Source organism: Geotrypetes seraphini, chromosome 7 (genome assembly GCF_902459505.1).
Source record: "Geotrypetes seraphini chromosome 7, aGeoSer1.1, whole genome shotgun sequence".
NCBI lineage: Eukaryota > Metazoa > Chordata > Amphibia > Gymnophiona > Dermophiidae > Geotrypetes > Geotrypetes seraphini.
In genome coordinates, this window is record NC_047090.1 from 41,542,117 (window position 1) to 41,569,633 (window position 27,517).

Here is a 27,517-nt window from a genome sequence, read left to right on the forward strand (position 1 = left end):
ACAAAAGAATATACTTACTAAACAAGTACTGCAGAATATACTGAGATCCAGACTTCCTGTTTCTGCAAGTTCAACTATTGTCTGCAACAAATTAAAAACCTGGTGTTAACCTGATGTTTTAAATAGGAACATAAAAAAATTAAATGATGCTCAGCTGCATATGAAGCTGGTCACATAAGGGAAGGGAAACCATGCCTCCTCTTTCCCCCGTAAATTTTATAGTATAATTCAAGGCTGTTATAGCTGGTAGGGAGATGACCCTAATCTTTCAGATATGACTTGCCATCTATTTGTCACTATCTCCCTATTTTGGTTTCAGATAACTGATCAAGAGAAACAGTATTCTGTCGCTGTGCTCGGAGATGGAGAGTGCACTCATTCAAAATTAAACTAACCCTTGAATGATCAAACCTAGGAATTTCAGTAAAACTACATGCAGCATGAATACCAACATCTGCCTTAAAAAAACCCACCCTAAACAATAAAGGTGATTGGGGAAATTACCTAGATTAAAAAAATGAGGAAATCTGAAAAATGGAAAACAAATGAGGTGCTGAGGAGCGCTCACTAACACATGACCTGTCTGCTTTACGAAAAAATGAAAACTGCTGGGCCTGCGTGCTCGCATTGGGCAGATGCAACGCAATGCTGCTGGGACGCCATAGGATGACATCACCCACACGTGGGAAACAATGTCCTGCTTGTCCTCAGAGCAATAGAAATGCATCTAATCTAACCCCAAAACCAATTATTCTCAAATTCCAGATTAACATGGTTAGTTTTTGGCCAGAAGACTCTCAGGTTAAAAGGACACGGAGCAAGAAACATGTCAAGGATACAATAAATTAACAGGATCCAGCTTAACATCAGAGTTACCTGGCTAAAGACAACCAATGCAGTCTGGATGAGACGACACATGTCCTTCAGTTATTAGGATAAAAATAACCTGTTAACTTTAAAAGGACATTTTCCAAACTAGGGACTTAACCAATTAGCTTTTTAAATATCCTAAACAAAATTAACCAGCTACTTCCCGCTGAATATCACTCTTTGTGTCCAATCACCAAAACAAAACTGTATGTTAATTTATCCTGAAGACAGGAGCACACAAGGTGTGCCCACAGCAGCACATTCAGTGATGTCACCCAGTCTGCTGTTTTGTGTAATGGGGGTGGACTTCCAAATATTAGGTATTCAAGTTGGTGAATTCTGAAGGCAGAAGTGAGCCCTCCTTGGGTTAAGCCATCTTTCATAATTTCCTTGAGTGTAAAACATTTTGCTTTGATCTTAAAGAGTAACATTTACTTAAAAGTAAGTGCAGCAGCTAAAGAGGAGAAAGTCTGTTTGCAAAAAAAAAAAAATCATTTCGTAGGGTTGAACAAATAACCTCAATATTCAAAAAACTGTGATGAAGTAGAGGCTAGGCTCAATAAAGCCTGGGAGCTATGCTTTGAGACAGATGAAAACCTCTAAAAATAGCTTCTAGTACCCAAATATAAGTTAGAAAATTTAGGCTGAAAAACCATAAAAAAACAAAACTAAAACTTGGGAAGACATATTTATAAATAACACCCATAGAAGCTTAGAAAACTAACGGTAATCCCTCCCCCTGAGACAATCATACAAGGGTCATTTCATAAATAATGCACAATATTTTTTTTTAATTTACATGTTTTATTTTTTTTCAAGTATTTCTTTACAATCCTTCAATATAGTCTCCCTGCTTTGCAATGACCGAGTCCCAACGTCTGGGAAGCTTCATTATTCCATCCATGACACCGTTTTTGTTCAGTTGCTGAAGGGCTCAGGTACCAATGGAAGAAAGCTCTTCCAGAGATGCAAAACGATGTCCACATATAGATTGTTTCAACTTTGGAAAAAGATCAAAGTCTGGTGGGCTCATGTATGGACTGTAGGAAGCATGAGGTAACACCTCCCAGCCGTATTTGCGAAGTTTTTCAATGACGACATTCCCTATGTGCGGGCGAATGTTGTCGTGAAGAATGAGTGGCCCAGCCAAGAGCAACTGAGGTCAGGTGTTTTGCATTTTTTGCAAAAAATCATGATAATACACTGCTGTGACACTTCATCCACATTGAACTTTGTCTGTGATGATGATGCCTTCATGATCATAAGCAAAAATCATCATTTGTTTGTCTTTTGATTGAGCTCATTAAAATTTTTTGATCAGGGGGAAGATGGAGCTCTCCACTCGTCATTAAAAAACTACGGAAATACGGCTGGTAGATGTTACCTCATGCTCCCTACAGTCCAGACATGAATCCACCAGACTTCGAACTTTTTTCAAAGTTGAAACAACCTATGAATGGACATCATTTTGCATCTCTGGAAGAGCTTTTTTCCACCGGTACCCGAGCCATTCGGCAACTGAACAAAAATGGTGTCTAGAATGGAATAATGAAGCTTCCCGGACATTGGGACTCGATCATTGAAAAGGAGGGAGACTATATTGAAGGACTGTAAAGAAATACTTGAAAAAAAAAAACCATAAACATGTAAAAAAAAAAAAAAAAGTGTGAATTATTTATGAAATGACCCTCGTATATAAGCCTAGGGGTAGGGCAATTTTCAAAAGCCCCATCTCTGTACATACCCTGTTTCACGCATGAACATGTTTTTGAACATGACTCTTAAACTTTATACTTAAAGTCACAATTATTACTAAAACATTATTCTACAATGTCTCAGCTGTTCCTGGAAGTTAGATTAACCATTATCCACTTCCGCATACAGTTCAAACCCCTCTTATTGACTTACAAGTGTATTCACTCTTTTTTGCTCCTCTCTTATTTCTCCCTACGCTCCTCCCTGGAAACGCTATTCATCAGGCAAATCTCTCTCTATGTTCCCTTCTCTTCAACTGCCAACTCCAGGCTGCACCCTATGCCTGGAACACACTGCCTGAATCAGTAAGTCAAGCTGCGTCCCTGGAACTGTTCAAATACAGAGTAAAAGCCCACCTCTTCGAGAATGCATTTAATTCATAACCCCTCACCCTAAGAAACTCCCTAAGCTCCTATTTGTCCCGTTCATTTTGATTGTAAGCTCTACTGAGCAGGAACCATTTCTTAAATATGTTGTTATACAGCACTGCATATGCCTATCGGCACTATAGAAATGTTAAATAGTAGCAGTACCTAAGCATTCCAAATGGAGAGCTAAGTATTAATGAACAGAAATGACAGAACAGCAACACAGATTCGTTACCAAGATATTTACGTGTTACCTTTTTCTTATGTTCTTCTGTGGCTTTTATAATCCCTGGGTCCGATTTCCAGGATTTTCCAAAATTGTAGAAAAGTGCTACACTATTAGCAAGGAATGGAAGATGAACACACAGAAAATCCAGATGTGCTCCAAGTTAAGGAATCCATATGTGACAAAATGTCTTGCAGAACAGCTGGGTCTACTGTGATACAATATTTCACAGCACGCAGGTTTTAATGATTTTATCTTGAAATAAAAATCTTTTTCATTTCCCAAATGTGAATAGTAAAGATTACAGAGTCCAAGCTGTGTTTTAAATTTTTATTTCTTAGAAAATCTTTCTGTCCAGTTCCACAAAATGTATACTTTTGACATTAATCACACTGCTGTCTTTAATAAATGATTGTCCTATTTTAAGACATTGCCCATTTCCACTTCACATGATATGTACCATGAATTATCATGTTTAACATAAACTGCTTATTTTGCAGACTTAGGATCATAGTCAAAGAATCCTCAAAACTGCTTTTGTCCATATATGGCATGTTTTAATAGGGAAGAATCTCGAGTAACAGAAATTCTGCATTCTTATTCAGTCTGCTAAGAAGACATTACAAGTTCCTTCAATGTTACCCTTAACCTCTAAAATTCCAAAAGGAAAAAATGAAGTATTATATGCTTAACATTTTTTAAGCTGGAAATAATTTTATATAGCTATGAGAACTGGTTTTGTAAAACTTTTACAAAAATGTGTAAAAACCGGAGACTTTCTTGTGCTTGTGTGTTTAAGAAATGGATTCTCAAAATCTGGACTTGGTACCATTTCCACAGCTGAAAAGTTGGCTCCAAAGCTGAACATGTTTCTTCACTTATGAGTTAAGTAACTTATACAGGAGGAATCATTTTGGAAAAGGGATGGGATAAAAATAAAGAATTTAATAACTGCGTGCATGTTGATGTGTCAAGTGGTGTTTTGATGGTTACTCTAACTGAAGAAGTAAGGCCAGTGCTGGGCAAAATTTTATGGTCTGTGTTTCGTATTTGTCAAAATTTATGAAGATATTCACCCAGGGCAGGGATAGGTTGGAGTGGGTTTTGACAACAACTCCAGTAGCCGAAGGCAGGATAGTGCCAGGTGGACCTCTATGGTCTATGTTCCCAAAATGGAAAAGACTGACCAGGATCAAGTATTTTTTTAATCACGAATTGATCATGAGTGTGACTGTTGCGCAGACTGGATAGACCATTCAGGTCTTTATCTGTCATCATCTATGTTACTAAGGTAACTGAATACCGAGGGCTGGAGTCTCAAAACTTACTGTGGCCTTAACGATGGTCACTAAACCAGATCCAGCCAGTTTAGCGTGCCAATATTTTACTGGCCGATTGTTTAAACGGCGCACTGTGGTCTTTTCTGAACTTCCTAGTAGTCTCCGACTCTGCCAACAAGGTCATTAATATTAAAATGCTAGTAAAATGGGTTCATGAATATTTAAACAAACATTCTGGGTGATACTCTAACCTCGTTGTGCTACATTTATGGGCAAAATTTTCTAGCAGGATCTGAGCTGTGGTAGCCTTACTTTCCAGTCAGTGCTTGAGCACTGATTGGCTCAGGCACTAACAAGAAAATTAAGGTTCAACAGCTTGGACCCCTCCCCCCTTGCAAATTTTTTTTTTTTTTTAAGAGTCACCCCAACCCCTCCCTGCACTTTAAATTGAAGGACAGCTGTTCGGATGCCTACTCCTTTTCCTGCTGCCGAGGTCCCCCATCAAATCTCAACAACCCCCTGCACTTTAATTTGAAGGATGGCAAAAGGGATGGCTCAGTCCCTCCCACCAAGGAGTCCCCTGACAAACCCCCTGCACTTTAAAATGAAGGACAGCAGGAGAGATGCCCAGTCCCTCCTGCCACTAGAGGTCCACCACGGTCCTTTAGTTTAAAGTGTGGGTGTGTTGGGAGGGTTTCTTTTTTTGGAGGGGGGCGGGGGACTCCCGACAGTGGGAGGGATTGGGCATCCCTCCTGCCATCCTTCAATTTAAAGTGTGGGAGATTGGTGGGAGGGAGAGGGCAGCAACGGCAGGTAACATAAACATAACAAAATCTATTTTTTAACCGCATTACCTTTAAGTTGTATGCGGTTTACAAAAGGTTAACTAAAAAAAAATCATAAATAATGAATAAGAATCTCCCCGCCAGCTAATCCCATCACAGCAAGGGGAGTCTCAATTAGCAGAACTGGAAGGGAGAGTAGCAGCCATGGGTATGTTTTTATTTGGGGGAGAGGGGTTCCCCACTTTGACAGGAGGAAAGAGCTGTATTAGCGATTACTCTTCTGAGCAAATGCTAGACACAATTCCTGCCCCTCCCCCCTTTACCGGTGAGTCTCCGAACAAATAGCGTGCATATAATTTGATTGCTATTCGCTCGTAAAAGTAAAATTGCTCCTATTACCAGTGAGCTTTGAGAATCCTCCTCTGGCATGATGTTTTTAATATTTCTCACTTTCTCAGCTGGGTAATAGTAACTTGAGTGTTTTCCAGCTAATATTATCAGCCTTTTGGATGCTTTCCTTCTGTTTACTTGGTTGAGAGGTACTGCTTGTAAAGCATCTTTATTCCAGGGAATAACAACTAGAAGGGTTCACACTCTTACTCAATGGAGATGGTTAAGTCTGTGGTCCTATACATCTAATACACTTAATTTTCTGCTAACAGCAGTTTTAATTTTTGTACATTTTGCAACCAATCACCCTTCATGTCATCAGTGAAATTAGTATGCACAAAGAAATGCACAGTGCAGGAAGGAAAATCAACCTGGATAGAAAACCCTGAAAAAGCCTCTGGTACAAAAATGAATACTAAATCATGCCTAATCCAGAGAACTAGAATTATAAGACATACAAAAATAAAGGTTGATTAGGAAATACCCTCAGATAAAAAAAAAACCCAAAACCAACCCTCACCTACATCAACAGTAGCTAAATAGCTTATGCTATCTTAAAGGTGAAAATCTGAGTGTTTTTTTCATTTGTTAGGCTTATCTTGTAGGGAAAGAGTATATGCTCTGAATTTCACTTGGAATGCTAAATTAATCTTAACTTTCTCTTCTAGAAGGAAGCAAAACTTAAAATAGGCTTTTAAATGAAAGGAATGTTATTTCCAACCAGGGTTGTGAAGTTAGTGAACCAAACCTTCGACTTTGATGCCTTTGATGCCTATTTAACCCTTTAATTGGCAGATAGTGACACAGCTGCTTTATGTAATTTGATTCTGAATGAGAGCAACAGCGCCAGGTAACAGGCATTTGGAGATGCAGATCTCCCATAAGAGCAATAAAAACACATGTTGCTTCTGAGCAACAATGCCAAATAAAGGGTTAACTGCAAACTCCAGCTCTGACTCCAACTCCTACTTTAAATTTTTTGATCTGCATCTAAAGTAGTGGTAAATATATATAAACATTATAATATATGGTAAATGTATCATTTTATACTTTAGATCCAGAACATTTTAACCAACTTTGATTCCACCCAAAATTGCTTCCAGTTCTGACTCTGTCTCCACAGCCATGTTTCCAACCACTATATCAGGTCATAGCAATTTGAGAAAAACATTGCCCCTAGCAGAAACATTACAAGTATTTACTAAAAGTGATTATCATTTTAAAGTAGCCCCAGAAAGTCCTCCAGCTAATCTAGATTCACTACCAGCAACTGCATCAGTCACTGGCCGGACTGCAAATGCAGCACTCACCTCCACAGCTTTGCAGTTAGGAGACGGACTAAGATAAGCTCTTCATGTCAGCCTTCAGCTGCAGAATTTCCCCCTCTCCAATCTCTGCATCTGCTCTGTACCCCTTGAAGATCACTGCCGCCTTTTAATGTACCATCTTCCCCCCATTCTCTTTAACCTCATCTGCAGGAGAAATCAGTCAGCATACCAGAGAGCAGACACCCCAGGGAACAAAGCCTCTGCGAATACAAACCATGCCTGAAAAAAAAATATATATATGCAGAGGCATGTATCCCTAAGATCCCCTTAGTATATGATCTACAGATCTGAAGCTTGGCATCTAATCATTGAGTTATGGCCCTGAAAAACAGATGCACCTACTATATTTACATTTAAATATATCATAAATAGTGTGACCATATGGCTCCAGAAAAAAGGGGACGGATTGAGACATCCGGGTTTTACTTCCATTGAAAGCAATGGAAGTAAGGAGAACAGATTGAGACATCTTGGTTGCTTTCAATGGAAGTAAAACCCGGATGTCTCAATCCGTCCCCTTTTTTCTGGAGCCATATGGTCACACTAAAATTCATACACCAAGCATTGACCTAAATAAGAAAAACAAATGACAAAATATAACAGTAAAGAAATAAACCCCACAACCAGATGCTTCCATTAGTACAGATCGCAGAAGCAGGAGCTTTCTGTCTACACTATTTTTCCAAATGATTTTACCTAAACAGAATTTTCTTGAAACAAGGAATAGAAGATTTGAAAGAAATCTTACATGAGTCATTCCTAATTACTAAATGCTAAGTCTAGACAGCTACAGAAGAAAAGGGTGTTTTTTTCTCTCTACCATATAACTGTCTCGCTCTCTTCTTACAAAATATATCTTCCCAGCCACCAAAGAACTGCAATGTAATATCAAGACCACCACCCTCAGAAGACTATTAGACTCCCCGAGGGAAAATCAGAAAAAGATGCAGGGAAGCATGATCATTTAACTGTCAAAACTGGCAATATCCAAAATAACTACAGCAAAAAAAAAAAAAAAAGTGGCTAAATCTGTCTACTCTGAAAAATAAACCACTTTCTTCTGGGAGGCAGGGTAAATTAATTAAAACATATATCAAATACACAGAGGTCTTTAACTCATTTCAACATTTGAAATATACCTATTTGAGGTACAACTGATGGAACAACATCCCCCTGTGTCCTGCTATACTAGCTAAGAATTATAATTCACCCCTTCCTCGACGAGAGGGAGAATTAGAAGGGCTTGAGCATGCACAGATGCATGTTCAAAGCTGGCAGAGGCAGGAAGAAGATCTTCAAGTGGCACCGGCATGTCCTGTGGGCTGTATGCCGGTGCCAGACAGGGGGGGGGGAGTTAAAGTTGGTCGGGCGGGGGGTGCCTGTTCTCATGGGAGGGGCTTTTGCAAGCAGGGGGGAGCGCTGCCGGTTCTCGTGCCAGACCGGGGGGGGGGGTGAGTTCAAGTTGGTCGGGCGGGGTGGTGCCGGTTCACGCGGGGGGACTTTGCGAGTGTGGGGGGAGCAGCGCCGCTGGCCTCGGGGGGGGGGGGGAACGTATCAAAGTGAGTTTCCATTATTTCCTATGGGGAAACTCGCTTTGATATATGAGTATTTTGGTTTACGAGCATGCTTCTGGAACGAATTATGCTCGTAAACCAAGGTTCCACTGTACTAATATATTCCTAATTGAAACAATTAGAGGGCAGGGGAGGCATAAAGGAAAGACAAAAGATTTGAGCTGAATGCTTCATATGCCATACTACACATTCTTAATCCACAAATACTGCTACTACAAGAAGGGATAATGCATTATGGCAATGCTTCGTAAACTTTTTTGTGGGCCTCAGAACACAACTGTTTTTCGGGGCAACCAAAACATAACCTAGTTCATAGAGTGAACAGATAAAAAGCTCTCATGTAGCATCACTATGCACAACCTGAAAACCAGCTGCCTGAAGGCTCCAAGACTCAGCTCATTTTATTGGTGGGGGAAGCAGGGCAATTTTCTGGGGCCAAAGCATAAGGGGTCCTCTTAGCAAATCTGAGTGACCATAAATGAAGTAGAGCACCAGAATACATGACACTGGCTAAGTCAATTCCTTAGTTTCTGCCTTGAATGGACAGCAGTGTGCTTAACATAGAAATATGACGGCAAATAAAGGCCAATGGCTCAGCCAGTCTGACCATCCACTATCTCCTCCTCTCCCTATTGGCGAAGGCTCTTTACACTTGCATTGTGATGTCATAGAATTTCTCTCCCTATTGGCGAAGGCTCTTTACACTTGCATTGTGATGTCATAGAACTTTATGGTTATAGAAACACTGTAACATGATGGCAGAAAAAGGCCAAACGGCCCTTCCAGTCTGCCCATCTGCGGCATCCACTATTTCCTCCTCTCCCTAAAAAATCCCAAGTGTCTGTCCCACACTTTCTTGAATTCACACAGTCTTTTGTTTCCAACACCTCAACGCAACTACCACCCTTCCTGTAAAAATACTTTCCTTAGAATACTCTGAGCCTATCATCTCTTAACTGCATCCTATGCCCTCTCATTCCAGAGCTTCCTTTCAAATGAGATTTGCCTTATGCGCATTTAGGTACTTAAATGTCTCTATCATATCTCCTCTCTCCTGCCTTTCCTCCAAAGTATACATATTGAGATCTTTAAGTCTATCTACACCAGGGGTGCCCACACTTTTTGGGCTTGCGAGCTACTTTTAAAATGACCAAGTCAAAATGATCTACCAACAATAAAATAAAAAAAACCCACAAAGCACACTATATGCTGAGAAAATATTAATTATCATTCATATTCTGGGGGTTTTCAAAGAGGTCAAGGCAGATGACTTTATGCAATGTCACCTCAGGAACAACTATAGAAAAATAGACAAACATACCCCCTCATAAGAACATAAGAAACGCCTTCACTGGATCAGACCAAGGTCCATCTAGTCCGGCGATCCGCACACGCGGAGGCCCATTTAGGTGCTCCTTTTTGGAGACCCGGTTTTCCCGTATCCCTCAATATGATCTGCAAGAAGGTGTGCATCCAACATGTGTTTGAAACCCAGCACAGTATTTTCTGCCACCACCTCCTCCGGGAGAGCATTCCAAGCGCCCACCACTCTTTGTGTGAAACAGAACTTCCTGACATTTGTCCTGAATTGCTGCCATTCAGTTTTAAGCTATGACCTCTTGTCCGCGTCACATCTGAAAATGTCAGTAATGCTGCTTCCTGGTCAATTTGATCAAATCCCTTTAATATTTTAAAAGTCTCTATTAGATCCCCACGCAGTCTTCTCTTTTCGAGGTTGAACAGTCCCAGTTTTCCGAGGCGTTCCATGTAGCTTAAATTCTCCATGCCTTTGACTAGTTTCGTAGCTCGCCTCTGTACCCTCTCCAACAGAATTTTGTCCTTCTTAAGGTATGGAGACCAGTGTTGGACACAGTATTCTAAGTGTGGTCTGACCATTGTTCTGTAAAGTGGCATTATAACATCTTGCGACTTACTTGTGATCCCCTTCTTAATCATGCCTATTTGCTTTCTTTGCCGCCGCTGCACATTGAGCCGATGGTTTTAGGGTTCTGTCTATCAGCACCCCGAAATCTCTTTCTTGTTCGCATTTGGTTAATGTCACCGACATCTTGTATTCATGTTCTTTGTTTTTCTTTCCCAGATGCATCACCTTGCATTTGTCTATGTTAAAACTCATCTGCCACTTTATTGCCCACGTTTCCAGCTGATTTAGATCTTTCTGAAGATCCTCTCAGACTTTTTGAGAGCCAACCGCCCGACATAGTTTTGTATCATCCGCAAACTTGATTATATTACAGGTTGTTTCTTCTTCCAGGTCATTTATAAAAATATTGAACAAAATGGGACCAAGAACCGAGCCCTGGGGCACGCCACTGGTCACCTTTTCCCATTCCAAGAATTTCCCATTTATGGTTACCCTCTGCGTTCTGTTCTCTAACCAATTTCCGATCCATCCGTGCACTTCTCCTTCTATTCCATGACTTAATAGTTTACTCATAAGCCTTGTGTGCGGAATCTTGTCAAACGCTTTTTGGAAGTCCAAGTAAATTATGTCCACTGGATCTCCACTATCTATTTGCTTGTTAACCTTTTCAAAAAATTGGAGTAAATTTGTCAAACATGACCTCCCTTTCCTGAAGCCGTGTTGACTATCTCTCATTAGGTTGTGCTTATCCAAGTGTTGTACAATGCGGTCCTTAAATAGTGTTTCGATTATCTTCCCAGGAACCGATGTGAGACTCACCGGTCTGTAGTTTCCTGGTTCACCTCTTGATCCTTTTTTGAAAATTGGGATGACATTTGCTATCCTCCAGTCGTCTGGTACTTGCCCGGTTCTAATTGACATGTTAGCTAAAGATTGTACTAGTTCCCCAATTTCTATCTTAAGTTCCTTTAAAACTCTCAGGTGAATCCCGTCCGGTCCAGGGGATTTATCACTTTTTAGTTTGTCAATCTGAAAGTAAATCTGGTCCAACTCCACATTTATTGATGTTAGGCTCTCCTCTATGCCTCTGGTGAATACCCTCCCAGTGTCTGGCATTGTTGTAGTGTCCTCATTTGTGAAGACAGAGGCAAAGAATGAATTTAACCTATCAGCAACCTGTTTGTCTTCTTTGATTGACCCTATCATTCCTTGGTCGTTGAGAGGGCCCACAGTTTCTCTTGCTGGTTTCTTCCCTTTTATATATCTAAAAAAGGGCTTAAAGTTTTTGTTTTCTTGCACTATCTTTTCTTCATAGTCTTTTTTGGCTTGTATAACCGCTTTATGACACTTTTTCTGGTCGATTTTGTGACAGTTCCAGGTCTCCGTCGTTTTTTCCCTTTTCCATTTTTTAGACGAGTTCCTCTTCTCCCTTACTGCAACCTTCACCTCTTTGGATAACCAAGCTGGTTCTCCTTTGTTCTTTTTTCGTCTTCCTTTGGATATCTTCGGTATGTAAAGATTCTGAGCTTCTATGATGGTGTTTTTCAGTAGAGACCATGCTTGTTCAACTGAATGGATTTCTGCTTTGCCCTTCTTGAGCCGTTTTTTGACCATGGTTCTCATGCTGTCGTAATTTCCTTTTTTGAAGTTAAAGGTTGTGGTTTTAGTCTTGATTGGTTTCCCTTTTCAGATGCCAATTTTAAAATTGATCATATTGTGATCACTTGTCCCCAGCGGGGCTGTAACTTCTACATCTGCCGTCCTTCCAGTAATGCCATTTATAACCAAGTCCAGGATTGCGTTTCCTCTTGTCGGTTCTCCCACCAATTGTTCAAGGAAACAATCTCCTATCATCTCTAGGAATTTGTCTCTCTGCCGCAGATTGATGTTCCCAATTTCCAGTCTATCCCCGGAAAGTTAAAGTCCCCCATGATCGTTACATTTACTGATTTACATCCACTGTGAATTTCCTCCATCATTTCTTTGTCTGTTTCTTCAGTCTGTCCTGGTGGTCGATAATAGAGGCCAATTTGTATATCTGCTTCTTTTTGTCCAGGAATCTTTATCCAGAGGGACTCTAGTTTACTATTTGCTTCCATCCCCCCCTCTCTAACAGACTCTATTTCCTCCTGGACGTACAGGGCAATGCCTCCCCCTTTTTGCTCAATCCTATCTCTTCTGTATAGTTTATATCCTTGCAATGCCGTGTCCCATACATTTTCTTCATTCCACCACGTTTCTGTTATTCCTATGATATCCAGTTGTTTATTTCTTGCTAGTTCTTCCAGTTCGCCCATTTTGTTTCTTAAGCTTCTAGCATTTGTATACATACATTTAAGATCTGTTCGTGCTAATTTCCTGGATTTAGTGGTTCTCCCACCACTTTTTGTATCCATTTGATCTTTTTCTTTTTCATCGCCTCCCGTAGTTTCATCTTGTTCTTCCCCTATAGCTGTATGGTTTTTTGAATTTCTTCTTTCGGATATCCTGGTGTCCGGGCCATCGACTGGTTGTCGACTGTCGGCTCTCCCCTGATCTTTAGTTTAAAGCCTTCTCAATGAACTTCTTCATGTTCTCAGCTAGGACTCTCGCTCCCTGCTTGGTGAGATGTAGACCTCCCTTTTTATTAAACCGCAATAGCAGTTTTTAGCGCAGGGAGCTGCGCTGAATGCTCTGCTCTCGATGCTCATAGGCTCCCTGCATTAAAAACCGCTATTGCGGTTTAGTAAAAAGGGGGCAAAATCATTTTTCCTACCTTGATTGTCTGGTGATTTCATGAGTCTCTGGTTGCACTTTATTCTTCCGAATGTGCATCCAATATTTCTCCCTTCTTTCAGCCTGCAGTATGCTTCCAGACCTCATTCCCTCCGCCAACCTTTTCTTCCTCTCTCCCTGCCCCTTTCTTTCTTTCTTTCTTCCTGTCCCCTTTCTTTCTTTCTGTATCCCTGCCCCTCTTTCTGTCTCTGTCTCTCTCCATGCCCCCTTTCTTTCTGTCTTCCTGTCCCCCCTTTCTTTCTTTTCCCTGCTCCCCCTTCTTTCTGTCTCCCTGCCTGCTCCCAAGCCACTGCCGCCGCCATTGGGGAACAGGCCTCCAAACTACCACTGCCGCCATCAGGGAACAGGCCTCCAAATCACTGCTGCCCCAAGCTCTCCCTGCTTCCCCACACAGAAGCGTCGGGTCGACCAGATTTCCTCTCCCCAACGTAATTGGCTGGCCCGGAACTTCCTCTCCGACATCAGAATTGTCGTCCGGTGGGGAAAGTTGGTCAGCTCTGCACTTCTGAGTAGGGAAGCAAGTAGAACGCGAAGGCAACGCAATCGCGATCGACCTTTTGGGCACTCCTGATCTACACCAATACAGGGTAGGACTGCTGTATTAAAAAAAAAGAAGAAGAGAATTTTAATATACTAAAACACAGAGTAATGAAGCTTGCATCAGTGTATTTTATATTTCCAGTTGGAAAGTTGTCAGATGGCTGGATGAAGGCTTCTTCAAAAAAGTCTGCCTTTTCCAAGGGCACCACATAGGCTCAAGTTGTAAAACCTGTTCTAAGAAAGAATGTATTTTGTCTACATTATGAAAATGTGGTACCATGCTTCACAATAACTATTCAAAGCAGCCCAAATATGCATTCTCCTGATAAAAACCACGATTTTCCAACTGAAGCTTTAAAGGCACGGCTGGTACATTTTTGTATTTTAAACAAGATCAAAAATTGCTCCGAAATGAGCTTGGCAAATTATTACACTGCATGCAACTTAAATTATCAGCAAAAGGAATGAGCAGAGCTGACAACTTTAGCCTGAAAGAGCTGGTTACAAAGCACCGTGTCAGCTTTATCTTTATGGTCTTAAATAAAAAGCAGACAATTGCTAATTGTGAAAGCCGAGCTATTTTTCAGGACAGCACAGCTGTTACATGGTTTTATAAGCTTGTTTATTTCTAGATGTCAAATACTGTGAGAAGTTATTGGCTAGGAAAACTAAAACCCAGCTGCATGTGAGGCTAATTTCGTTTGCTGGCCATGTAGAAATAAGAGTCAACATGCAAACTAGTCATGAATGCTCCTTATATGTCATTTTATCTTACACTAAAATCAGGTAAGCACAGATCTACAAAATAGTTTGATTGACTGATAAATATATGCCTTTAACGTTACAAGGTGCAAATCTATTGGAGAAAACTGGACTGGTGGATATTAGAGCTGACTGATTCAGGAAAAAAATTTTCGATTTTACCAATTGAATTGATTTTTTTAATATGATTTGCTTCACTTTCTATGATATAACTTGAAAATTAGCTGGAGGGTTTATTTTGCAGCCTCTTCAACCATCCAACCCCACGCCAGTGCTATCATGTGTAAACACTGTTAGATCCTAGTTTGCACTCAGTCTAAACAGCAACTCAGGCAGGATACACATTTCAAAACTGTGATATTGCAGTCACAAAAAAATAAAATAAAATAATTTGTTTTGCCTTTTGTTGTCTGGTCATTTTATTATTCAAATCATGTTGGTCCCAGGCTCTGATTTCTGTTTTGTCCTGTTAACTCGCCAGGGTCTCCTGTCCATTTGACATTTTCTTCTTTCTCCATGCTCACCATCCATCTTCCATCTCTGTACCTTCCCTCCCTTCCTTTCTCTCTCCTCCTCCTTGCAGATCCAGCACCCCTCAAGGGTCCAGTACCCTCTCTCCCTTCCCTTCCAGCTTCAACCCCCAATGAAGTGTCTCTCTCCCTTCCCCCATGTGACCATCACCCTCACTCACTTCCCTCCCCTCCAGCCCCCCTCACCCAATGTGGCCAGCACTCTCTCTCTCTCTTCCCTTCCTTCCAGCCCCCCCTCACCGCATGTGGCCAGCATTCTCTCTCTCTTCCCTTCCCTCCAGCCCACCACCACCCCATGGACTGGCATCTGTCTCCTTCCCTTCCCCCACTCTCTGGAATCTTTCTCCTCTTCTTCCCTCTCTCCATACTCTTCCATGCTATGGTATTAATGTCGTAGTAAGGTGTGGCAGACTGCCCCCGCACCGCCTTCGCGGGGGGTGCCAGCCCCAGCACCTCTCCTCCCCTCCGTGTATCTTTTTAAATGTTTGCCAGCAAAAGCAGCATCTTTCACTTGCTGCTCGTGCTGATTTTTGCTCTCTTCTGACATCACTTCCAGGTCGTGGGACCAGGATGTGACATCAGAAGTGAACAGAAGTCTGCGCAAGCAGCAGATGCTGCTCATGCCTGCAAACATGTCAAGAGGTGCGGGGTGGGGGGGGGGCACAGAGGGTAGCTCTCTCTTCATTGGCTGAGGTTTTCTCAACTCACTGCTCTGCTGATGTTGAGCCTTCCTCTTTGCTGGTCCCACCTACTTCCTGTTTTCCCGAAGGCAAGTCCCAGCAGAGAGTAAGGTCCATTGCTGGTAATAGTGCTGCTGCTGCCGTTGGAAGGAAAAGACGTTTGGACACCGATGCCAAATCTGGGAGCACTCCCTTATGGCCTGCACCCAGGGTGGACTGCCGCTGCCTCCACCCCCTCTCCCAGCAGTGCCTGAATGGGCGAGATTTTTTTTTTACACACTTAGATTTGAATCAATTCAGCCAAACTAAATGATGAATTGATTCAAATCGGGAATCAGACATCACTAGTGGATACAGCAAAAATCAGGAAAATGATGATTCAAATTCTGTTTCTGACACTTCATGACCTTGGCCAAATTGCTATCCTTTGGTTCTTTAGGTACTACTTAGACTGTAAGGTCTTAGGTGAAGGGGCATTTTGTACCTGTATACTTATCACTGTACAGCACTGTTTTTAAGTCCAGTACTGCTATAAATTCTAACTGGATCACTATGGACAAGTACATGAATGGATAGATAAATTTATCACAACTATTATGAATTAATTATGAATGAAATGCGCTTAAAAATGACTTGGTAAAATATTTCTATTGTCTTATTCTCCCTCAGATTCTTACATACTGTGTACTTTAAATTTGGCTTCAATGATGCAAGCAAAGAGGGAAAAGCAGGGACTGTGTATGAAATCCAGGTGCCATGCTACGTAATTTTCAAGAAGCAAGGCGGAAGAGAAAAGCAGAGGAAATGGAGAAAACAGAGAAAGCTCACTGGATATTTAACAGCCTCCATGGATTAAAAAAGTAATAACAGAACTGCCAAGAAATACAAACACCTGTCAAACCGCTCTTCTGCGGAAATGTGGGAAACATATCACTCAGCAGGACAGCAGACGTTCATGAAAAGATCTGAGTAAAAACAGAGCTATTTAAATTCATTTCAACAGTAAGAAAATCTGCTCTATTCAAATCAAGACATTACTATAGAGGAAAAATGTATCAAAAAGGGTTAAAACGGTGTCTCCCTGAATTTCATTTTGTAGATAAGTGGATGATGGTATCTGGTGGCCCAATTATTACACTCTCAAAGGGGCTATCCCCTCCCCCACCCAACTCCCTTAGACATTACTGCAATGACTGGATTAATGTGTATTGGGTGGAGATAGACTAGGGGGAAAATCATCTCTGAGAAACTACAAAGGAAGGCTCAAGCTTCAGGATCCCATAACTGAGCTATAAAATCAGTGAAGTGGAAGCAAGCTGCCAAGTCAAAACAAAAGTATTAAAATGGCTCCACGATGGGACACTACTTTTAGTGTACTAAACTGCTGGCATGTATTAACAAGCATCCCTCTTCCACACTCAATCACCACAAATGTCAGGAAGTCCAAGACAAAGGATATCATTCCAAAACCAGAACAACCACGTCATGTACATCCAGAATTTGGTCGCCAGGTATATTCCAAGGGGCAGCGCACTGTGCATAGAGTGATCAAAGAATGACCTGCAGAAGAAGAGAATTAATTAACACAACTTCCGTTTGAAAGCATTAATGGCCTTACTTGATCATGAAAACCTGTTAGCCTGTTTACAAATGATACACAGGAACTGCTTCTGTGCAACTGATATGGTAAAGATGTTTACTTTACAGTCCTATATAAAACATTTGTCAAATTATTAGAAATGGCAAAAGCATAACCCACATTAAATCGATATACCACATATACCATTAGTTGATATATTCATATTCTGCAACAATATTTTAGTTCAATGCAGATTACATATAGCAAGAAATTCAGATAAGTTTGAAGAAACAACAGAATGAAGTTACAAAAATTACATCAGCTTCTTAAGGCAAACAACCCTTTATATACTGAAATATAAACCTAGATTTTTGGGCCTAAAAACAGGGGGTCTCTGTTTATATTTGAGTCTTCCCCCTCTCCTCAGGCCTACCTTAAGCCCTGCTGGACCAGTGGTGAGCCAGGGTAAGAGCGATCCTCCTGTACTCCTGCCCCAGGTAGTTTCACTACTCAAAAATGGCTGACACGAGTTCCCATAGCAATTGCTGTTTATTTACTGCCTTTTCATGAAGAGATTCACCCAAAGCAGTTACAATACATTGAATAGTAATCTGGTACTTTTAAGTATTTTTTCTATCTGTCCATGCAGGTTCAGAATCTAATTGTGGTTCCTGGGGCAATGGAGGGTTAAGTGAGTTGCCCAGAGTCCCAGGGAGCAGGCTGGGATCAGACACATCGCCTCAGGGTCCTGAGGCAGCAGCTTTAACCTCTAGGCCAGTGTTTCTCAACTCAGTCCTGGAGAACCCCCTTGCCAGTCAGGTTTTCAGGATATCCACAAGGAATATGCATGAAAGATATTTGCATATAATGGAGGCAGTTTATGCAAATCAAGTTTTTGCATATTCATTGTTGATATCCTGAAAACCTGACTGGCAAGGGGGTACAATCTGCCGTCATTTTCTATGTTTCTAACTTCTGAAATTGTTATAGTTTACAGTTTTAATTTGTTCTGGCAGAGCATTCCAAATGTTGGCAGCCTGATAAGAGTAAAGATTGCTTCAGGACTGTTCCCTCTCTCACCCATTTCGATCTAGGAAAATTAAATTTTAATTGTTATCCAAGGGCCCCTTTTACACTGCACTGAAGCCCGTTCAATTCCTATGGGCTTCGGTGCATTTGCCATGGTAGCATTGCTACTGTAGCTTTGTAAAAGGGGTCCTAAGTCTATAACTGCCAGTTGAATTTGCTCTCTTCTGCATATCCCATAATGGTAATATTACGCATTAGCTTAGTTATACAAATCAGACCAATAGATGGTTTAATATGGCATTCAAGCAAATAATTTCATAATTTGACAGTGGGGGTGTGTGATGAATTTAATGGCACATATTTATATTCTGCTCTACCCAACGATTCTCAGCGGATTATAAAACAAAGAGAATTATAGATCTAAGAAATGATATCAAGTGTGTATCGTTCAATTAAAACCAGTCAAATATTTGATAAAAAGACAGGCTTTTAAGCTACGATGAAATTAAATAACACAACTCTTAATATCCCTAAAGAACACCTGGAGTTAGTTTTTAAGTATAGCAGAGCTTAGATTTATTTTTTTTCATTTATGTTTCAGTCTCTTTTATTGGAGTGCAAAGTTCAATAAACAATTCAAGGTATACAAAAATCCTACAGCTTTTATGTCTCGCTAAAAAAGCACTTTATAGCTGGCTATGCAAGTGTCAAACAGGTAAACTATAGAGGGAAATATTTTCTGAGCTGGCCATTGGCTAAACTGGGTGGGTCAATTTGGTTTTAATTTACCCATCTTGTTGTCGTTAGGTGTCACTGACTCGTGCTCGAGTCCTAGTGACTTGATGAATTACGGATCTAAAAAGAAATCTGTTTTGTTCTAGTCCAGAAAGGTCCTCCAGTGTCATCCTAATGGTTGTTTTCAATGTGTCCAGCCATCTGATTGCAAGTCGTCCTCTTCACCTGGTTCTTTTGATCTTCCTAAACATGAAGTCCTTCTCCAGCGATCTCTCTCTTCTGATGGTGTGACCAAAATAAGACAGTCATAACGTCATCATTTTGGCTTCAAGTGACATAGCCGGTTTGATATCTTCCAGAATCGATTTGTTAGTTCTTCTGGTGGTCCACGGCATGCCTAAAATCCTTCTCCAGCACAAAAGCTCAAATGAGTCAATCTTCTTTCTGTCTTGTTTCCATAGTGTCCAGCTTTCGCATCCATAAACTGACCACTGAGAAAATGAGTACGAGGACAAGTCTGATCTTCGTTTGGAGTGTTGCCCATTTTATACTGTTACACTTCCCCCCCAGTATTCGCGGTTTCGATTATTCGTGACTTTTCGCTCTCTGGTTCACAGGAAATCACTTCTCCTGGAGCAAATCAGGTTAGGTTATTCGCGTTTTTTAATCTTTTTTAGGGGGGGTTTGTTACCGAAAACCCACGAATAACATACGAAAAATTATTCACGGATTTTCGGTATTCGCTGCTATGCTTTTCCCCTATCACCACGAATGCGGAGAGAGAAGTGTACTATGTGGCAAGACTAAGAAGGAATGTGGGTAGGCTTTCTACCTTGTTCTATATTAAACAATGCATCCTGTCCAAAAGAATGCTCTTTCATCTGCACAATTCTGTATTGTAATCATGGATGGAGATATGTAATGCCAATAAGCATCAAAACGTAATCCACTGAGCTCCATTTCTCTGGAACAAACCTATAGATTCTGATAAACGATCAAACTGAAACTACAGTCAAGATAACAGCACGATATTTCTATACTGGTGCTTGGGCAGCACCTTCTAGCCACTAGCTCTGTTTGAAGGGAAATTTTGATACACATTTGCAGTACATTGACTCAAAACACTCCAATATGAGTACTAATAACATTTAGTAAGTGAAACAAAAGCTTTGTATGACACTGCGGTAGATCATTTTTACATTATTTATCAATTTTAATAGTTAACAATATCAATTGATACCAAGGATAAAAAGGTTTTTAACAACAAATTAAAAGTAATATACAAACACAAAAAATCCTTTTCAAGTCCACAACAATGGGGAGCAATGCTACTTACAAACTAACAAAGTATAAGGAAAATTAAGAGATTGTTCTTGATTCATATGAATCTAGACATTCCCAACAAATTTGGGACTTTGACATCCTACCATTTCCTCAGTGGTGAATCATTAAAGGCAAAAATAAAACTCATTTCTGTTCTCGAGCTATTAGAAATTGCTGTAACTGAATGGGATCCCAAAATACATATTCAATGTCTTGTATTTTAACAAGACATTTACATGGAAATTTTAAATAAAAAGATGCCTCAAGTGCTAAGACTCTTGTTCTTAATTTAAAAAATTCTTTCCTTCTTAGCTGCGTTGCTCTTGAGACATCGGGAAAAATCCTAACAAAATCTCCACAAAATTTAGTCAGCCTATTTTTAAAGTAAAGTTTCATTATTAACGTTTTGTCTATCTCACTCATGCATGTTATTACCATGGTAGACCTATTCTGGACCACATCCTAAGTATCCTCCAAAAACTGTCAGATTTATTTCTTCTGTTACCAGTTGGTCTACCTCCTGATCGGATTGTATTTTCTTTTGTGGAATATAATAAGAATTATTTATTGGGAAATTCTCCGCATTGGGTAATCCCAGGATTTCTTTAAAGAATTTCCTTAACAATATTTCAGAGGATAATAATGAGTCACTGGGAAATTAACCAAGCGGAGGTTCATTTTTTTTACATTATGCGTGTCCTAGCTATCATGATCATTTTATTTTTCCATCACTTCTACAGACAGAGAATATGAATGCACGTTTTATAGTGCGGTCCCTATTAATTATTTTGTGCTACTGTGACAGAAAATTATTGCAATTAAAACAAAATGTTAGGAAACATTCATAGCAGTTGAACTATTTGCCTCTGGGGAAACTTAATAACACGCACAGAACAGCTTCATGTAATCAAAACCTGAACACCTGAATGTTAACCAACACACACACCATATGCATGTGTAAAAATATTATGCTTTTCAGTTATAATAAATCAGTAACCAAATGAGACCAACATATCTTTTACAACTGATAGACTACAGTAAACCGTATACAGTAAAACCTTGATTTGTGAGCATAATTGTTTTCCGGAAACTTGCTTGTAATCCAAAATACTCATATATCAAAGCGAATTTCCCCATGAGAAATAATGGAAACTCAGATGATTCGTTCAACAACCCAAAAACTTTAATACAAAATGCTATACATACTTGTATTGCAAGAACTCGCTCATTTAGAATAGTCACTACACTCCTGCAGCATTAGAGAGAGAAGAACCATCGGCTCAGTTGTGATGATGTGACGCGTGTATACTGTATGTACTCGTATTGCAAGACTTTGCTCGGCTTGCAAAACACTCGCACACCAAGTTACTTGCAAATCCAAGGTTTTACTGTACTGTATAAAGTAAAAATAAATTAACCTTCACTTTACTTTTGAAAAGAATCCTGTCTGGTGTGAGAGAGATGAGAGAGAGAAAAGGATGAGGATTACTGTGTAGGACAACTTTCACTGTGACGAGTGTATTGCAAGACCTCCCTCACTTAGAACAGTCAGTACACTCCCGAGAGAAGAACCATCGGCTCAGTTCACATGCACATATACTGCACGTACTTGCATTGCAAGACCTCGCTTGTTTATCAAGTTAAAATTTAATAAAACATTTTTCTCGACTTGCAAAACACTCACACACCAAGTTACTTGCAGTCCAAAGTTTTACTGTATTAGAAATTTGTCCTTTATAAGCTACTAAATAGAAATAAAACAAAACAAAAGAAGAATTTTCTTTGTTTTATTTCTGTTACCTTTAAAAGTGGACTAACAGAGCTAGCAAACTACTTCACCCATTATAAACAAAATTTAACATGGGAAACAATTCTTCTACAAGGGATTAAGTCTGCAATTCCAAAACTGTGGGCTGCAAACCCAAATCAAAACTAAAATTAAAATTACATTTAAAAAAAATTCTCATTTGGGGTCATAGAGGCCTTAAGAGTTAAAAAAATAAATAAATCAAAGGCGGACACACTAGCAAAGCAGCAATCACAGACTTTCAGACTGCCATGCGCTAGAGAGGAGAAGGCTTTTGCATCCGTGCAATCTAGTAAGCCTAAGCACAGTTTCTTCCTGTTGTCTCTGCCTCCATGCGTAACTACTGAACCTGTCACCTGCTGCTGCCGTTCTTGGGATTTTATTTAAATACCCTGCCGTTGCTTTTATACCTGGGGCTTGCACCTGCCTGCCACTGCACTGCCAGAGTTTTCTACGGGTCTGCTGCCACTCCTGGGGCCTCTCTGACCAGCAGTGGGTCAAACGCTGGCTTCCTTTCCATTACTGAGCTGCCAGAGGTAACTCACTTCTGCTTCTTCCTCTCCTTCTGCCTATGTTACCGATATTGAAATAGGTAATGATGACAGGGGTGAAGGCTTGAATATGGAGGGAGGAACAATGGGGGTGAGAGTGGTGGGAAGGAAGAGTCTAAAGGTTGGACAGGACCAGTGTGGAGGGGAAGGCGAGTCTGGGGGAGAGGTGAGTTTGAGGAGGTATGAGCCTGGGCATGCAGGTGAGTTTGGATAGAGAGGGGTAAGGGTGAAATTTAGGGAGCACACATGCTGATTGATCCCAGTTAGTCACTCAGGCCCAGATGCACTAAAATCATCCTTAAAATCCGGTGTGTCACTGTGGGGCCAATAAGTTGTCTGATTTCAAAACGGTGATTGATGTTCAAACGACTTCCCAAGCAAATAGGTTTCGCAGAGCTCTTCCACAATCCCACCCCATCAGTGGCTGTAAAAGCGACTTTGACTCATGCGCAGAGCTGGCAGGGGAAGCCCTGAAGCAGTCTCCTGTCATTCAGCAGTTTGGGGCAGGAAGAATTTTTTTTCTTTTTAATGGGCACAGATGTGTGTTAACACGCACAATATCTGTCCCCCATTAAAAAAGTAGTTGTGCTGCCCCCTCTGACAATGCCCCCCCCCAAAAAAAAAGAGGCAGGAGGGATGCCTACTTCCTCCTGCCTTGGAAACCTGGAGCTAGAGAGCTGCACGGGAACGGGGACGGCGGGGATCCCACGGGTTTCCCCTTTGAGTCACGGGGATCCCGTGGGGACGCCCCCTAGGGTCGCGGGGTTCCTACGGGGTTGGATGCACTCGAGTCGCGAGGCTCGTTTACTTTTCCCTACCTGCCCTGCCGCAGCATACAGCCGACCCGGAAGTCTTCCACGATGTCAGTGCTGACGTTGGAGGGAGGGCTTAAGCAAAACCCTCCCTCCCTCCCTCGTCAGTGTTGACATCGGGAAGACTTCTGGTTGGCTGTGTGCTGCGGCAGGGCAGGTAGGGAAATTCAAGGCACTGGCATACCAAGGGGGGTGGGGGGTGGAAGGGGGCGGTCTGCCCCGGGGCAGCCTTAGGGGGGGTGCAGAGCCGGCCAGATCCCCTTACCTTCGTGGTGCTTTTCCCCGACTGACCGACAACAGGCCCGGTCCGACAAAACTCCCTGCCCTGTAGCCGCGAATCTAAATTACCTTCTTACAGCAGCTGGATTCAGGGCAGGGAGATTTGTCGGACCGGGCCTGTTCTGTTGTCGGGCGGGCGGGGAAGCGCCACGAAGGTAAGGGGCAGGGAGGGAGAAAGGGAGGAAAGGTGGAGTGGAGAGGAAAAGACGCTTAAGGGAAATGGGTAAAACTGAGGGGGGAGAAGGACGCTGAAAGCACTGGGAAAGACAGAGGGGGGAGAAGGACGCTGAAAGCACATGGGGAAGACAAAGGGGTGGAGAAAGATGTTGTAAGGACATGGGGAAGACAGAGGGGGGAGAAGGATGCTGAAAGGACATGGGGAAGATGGGGGAGGAGAAGGACGCTGAAAGGACATGGGGAAGACGGGGGGAAAAGGACGCTGAAAGGACATGGGGAGAAGGACACTGAAAGGACATGGGGGAGAAGGATACTGAAAGGACATGGGGAAGACGGGGGGGAGAAGGACGCTGAAAGGACATGGGAAAGACAGAGGGGGGAGAAGGATGCTGAAAGGACATGGGGAAGATGGGGGGGAGAAGGACACTGAAAGGACATGGGGAAGACAAAGGGGTGGAGAAGGACGCTGAAAGTACATGGGGAAGACGGGGGAGAAGGACGCTGAAAGGACATGGGGAAGACAGAGGGGGAGAAGGACACTGAAAGGACATGGGGAAGACAAAGGGGTGGAGAAGGACGCTGAAAGGACATGGGGAAGACGGGGGGAGAAGGACGCTGAAAGGACTTGGGGAAGACAGAGGGGGATAAGGACACTGAAAGGACAAAGAAACATAGAAAGACGACGGCAGAAAAGGGCCACAGCCCATCAAGTCTGCCCACTCTATTGACCCACCCCATTGAGTGCTAGTGACCTAGTTCCTTAACTTGACCCTCGTAGGGATCCCACGTGGATGTCCCATTTATTCTTAAAATCGAGCACGCTGGGGAAGAAAGAGGGGGGAGAAGATGCTGAAGGGAAATGGGGAACGTGAACTCACAGGCCTTGAGCATGTGCAGATGCTCAAGGCCCAGCAGAAGAGGAAGACGATCTTCGGGCGGCACCAAGCACAGGACATGCCGGTGCTGGTACCCAGATGACTGTAAGAAGCGGCGGGGGGGTGCCCAATTGCGTCGGGGGGGGGGGGGGTTGCCGGATCGTGTCGGAAGGGTGCCGGATCGCGGGGAGGGGGAGTGCCGGATCGAAGGGGGGGGGCCTTTGGGGGGAGCAATGCCGGTTCTCGTGGGGGGGGGGGAACGTATCAAACCGAGTTTCCATTATTTCCTATGGGGAAACTCGCTTTGATAAACGAGCATTTTGGATTACGAGCATGCTCCTGGAATGGATTATGCTCATAATCCAAGGTACCACTGTATATTAGTTGTGTTGATAAAAATTTATAAACATTAGAGGCTCTGGTAGAAACCTGTTTGCAAAGTATGTATTCTTCCCAATTAATATTTCCAAATTAATAAAATCTCTTTGCTTATTTGTAAATGGGTTTCTACCAGAGCCTTTAATTCAGTAGCATAATTAAATGAAATAACTATTTCTGAAGTTTATAGGGACGGGCGGGGACGGAGGGGATTCCTCACGGGGATGGGTGGGGACGGGTGGGATTCCTCATGGGGATGGGTGGGACTTTGATGGGGATGGGTAGGATTTCTGTCCCCGCACAACTCTCTACCTGGAGCCTCTCCCACACTCCCAATCCTCTCCCCCCCCCGAAGATAGTCAGCAGGAAGAATGCCCAGTCTCTTCTGCCTCAGCCACCCGACCCCCCTACACTCCCGACCCTCCCCCCTGCTGAGATCATGCCATCCAGAACTCCCCCCACCCAACGATGATCGTTGGCAGGACGGATTCCCACTCCTTTCTGCCTCAGCCACCTGCCCCAGCCCCACCTCTTATATAGAAGAAGAGAGTAGGAGGGATGCTCAGTCCCTCCCTCTTACCTGCAGACCCACCTCTCCAAAATGGCGGGCCTTCCTCTTCCTATGCATCCTGGGATGCTCCAGGAGGGGCATAAGGCCCTGATTGGCTCAGGCGCCTATGGCAGAAAAATATAAATGATGCTCTCTACACCAGATCTTGCGATGAGAGGTACACATCCCACAGGCTCAAGAGTGACACGCCAATTGCACTAGAACAGCTCGCTGATTAACCTGTAACTAAGGTTAATCCCTTATTCAAATTTACCTGCCTCTTATTCCTAATACCTTCATCCTACTCAGCTTGTCTGTCTCTCTGTCTAAACTGCACTTGCCTTTTGGGTTGCTCATCATGATGTTTCATAGTACAGTGGTGCCTCGCATAACGGACGCCTCGCACAGCGAACGCTGCGCACAACGAACTTTATGTCTTGATCCGTACAACGAACTTCGTTTCACACAACGAAGTCGCCCGAGCTGCATCCTTCCGCGCAGGCACTGCGCTTAACTGCCCTCTCTCCGCCTGGTTCCCTCTTGCCCCCCCGACTCCCCGACACGATCGGGGCAAAAAGGAGCCCAAGCCCTCTTGCCCCGCCGATTCCCCAACTCCCCACACAATATCGGGCCAGGAGGGAGCCCAAGTCCTCCTGGCCACGGCGACCCCCTAACCCCACCCTACACTACATTACGGGCAGGAGGGATCCCAGGCCCTCCTGCCCTCGACGCAAACCCCCCCTCCCCCCAACGACCGCCCCCCCCAAGAACCTCCGACCGCCCCCCCAGCCGACCCGCGACCCCCCTGGCCGACCCCCACGACACCCCCAACCCCCTTCCCCGTACCTTTCTGTAGTTGGCCGGACAGACGGGAGCCAAACCCGCCTGTCCGGCAGGCAGCCAACGACGGAATGAGGCCGGATTGGCCCATCCGTCCCAAAGCTCCGCCTACTGGTGGGGCCTAAGGCGCCTGGGCCAATCAGAATAGGCCCGGGAGCTTTAGGTCCCTCCTGGGGGCGGGGCCTGAGGCACATGGAAGAGGTTTTTCCTGCTGGTACCCGAGCTATTCGGCAACTAAACAAAAATGGTGTCTGGATGGAATAATGAAGCTTCCCGGACATTGGGACTAGGTCATTGCAAAGCAGGGAGACTATATTGAAGGACTGTAAAGAAATACTTGAAAAAACACAAAACAAAAAACATGTGCATTATTTATGAAATGTTCCTCGTAGTTCAAATAAGACTTACATTTTATAGGCTGTGGAGCTTATGTGTATATATTTCCCACTGAAGCTAATCTAATCCAGGATTTCTGGATTGCTCTAATACCATTTAGTTCAAAGCTATTTACATGAAAAAGAAGCCATAATAGTTCTATGGGAAAATACAATTCCTTGGATAAAACAATGAATGTCCTTACAAGATCAATATATTTTATATATTGTGGCTTTATGTGGCCTTAGATCAGGTCATGCAGTACAAAAATAAAATACTGACCATCAACCTAAGCTGACAAAAAGCACAGTTACTTACCGTAACAGGTGTTATCCAGGGACAGCAGGCAGATATTCTTGACTGATGGGTGACGGCACCGACGGAGCCCCGGTACGGACAATTTTAGAGTGACTGCACTCTAAGAACTTGGAAAGTTCTAGCAGGCTGCACCGCGCACGC

General features: G+C 42.7%; 1 protein-coding gene across 1 annotated transcript in view; it reads right to left on the minus strand.

The window, feature by feature from the left end:
- ZDHHC17 (zinc finger DHHC-type palmitoyltransferase 17) overlaps positions 1-27,517 on the minus strand; it is a 171,263-nt gene that overhangs the window by 21,760 nt on the left and 121,986 nt on the right. Inside the window, exons 10-12 of the mRNA XM_033951008.1 lie at positions 17,208-17,308; positions 3,248-3,372; positions 19-81 (exon numbers count right to left, since the gene is read on the minus strand). Coding sequence (XP_033806899.1) covers positions 19-81; positions 3,248-3,372; positions 17,208-17,308 — 289 coding nt within the window. The remainder of the gene's footprint in view (positions 1-18; positions 82-3,247; positions 3,373-17,207; positions 17,309-27,517) is intronic.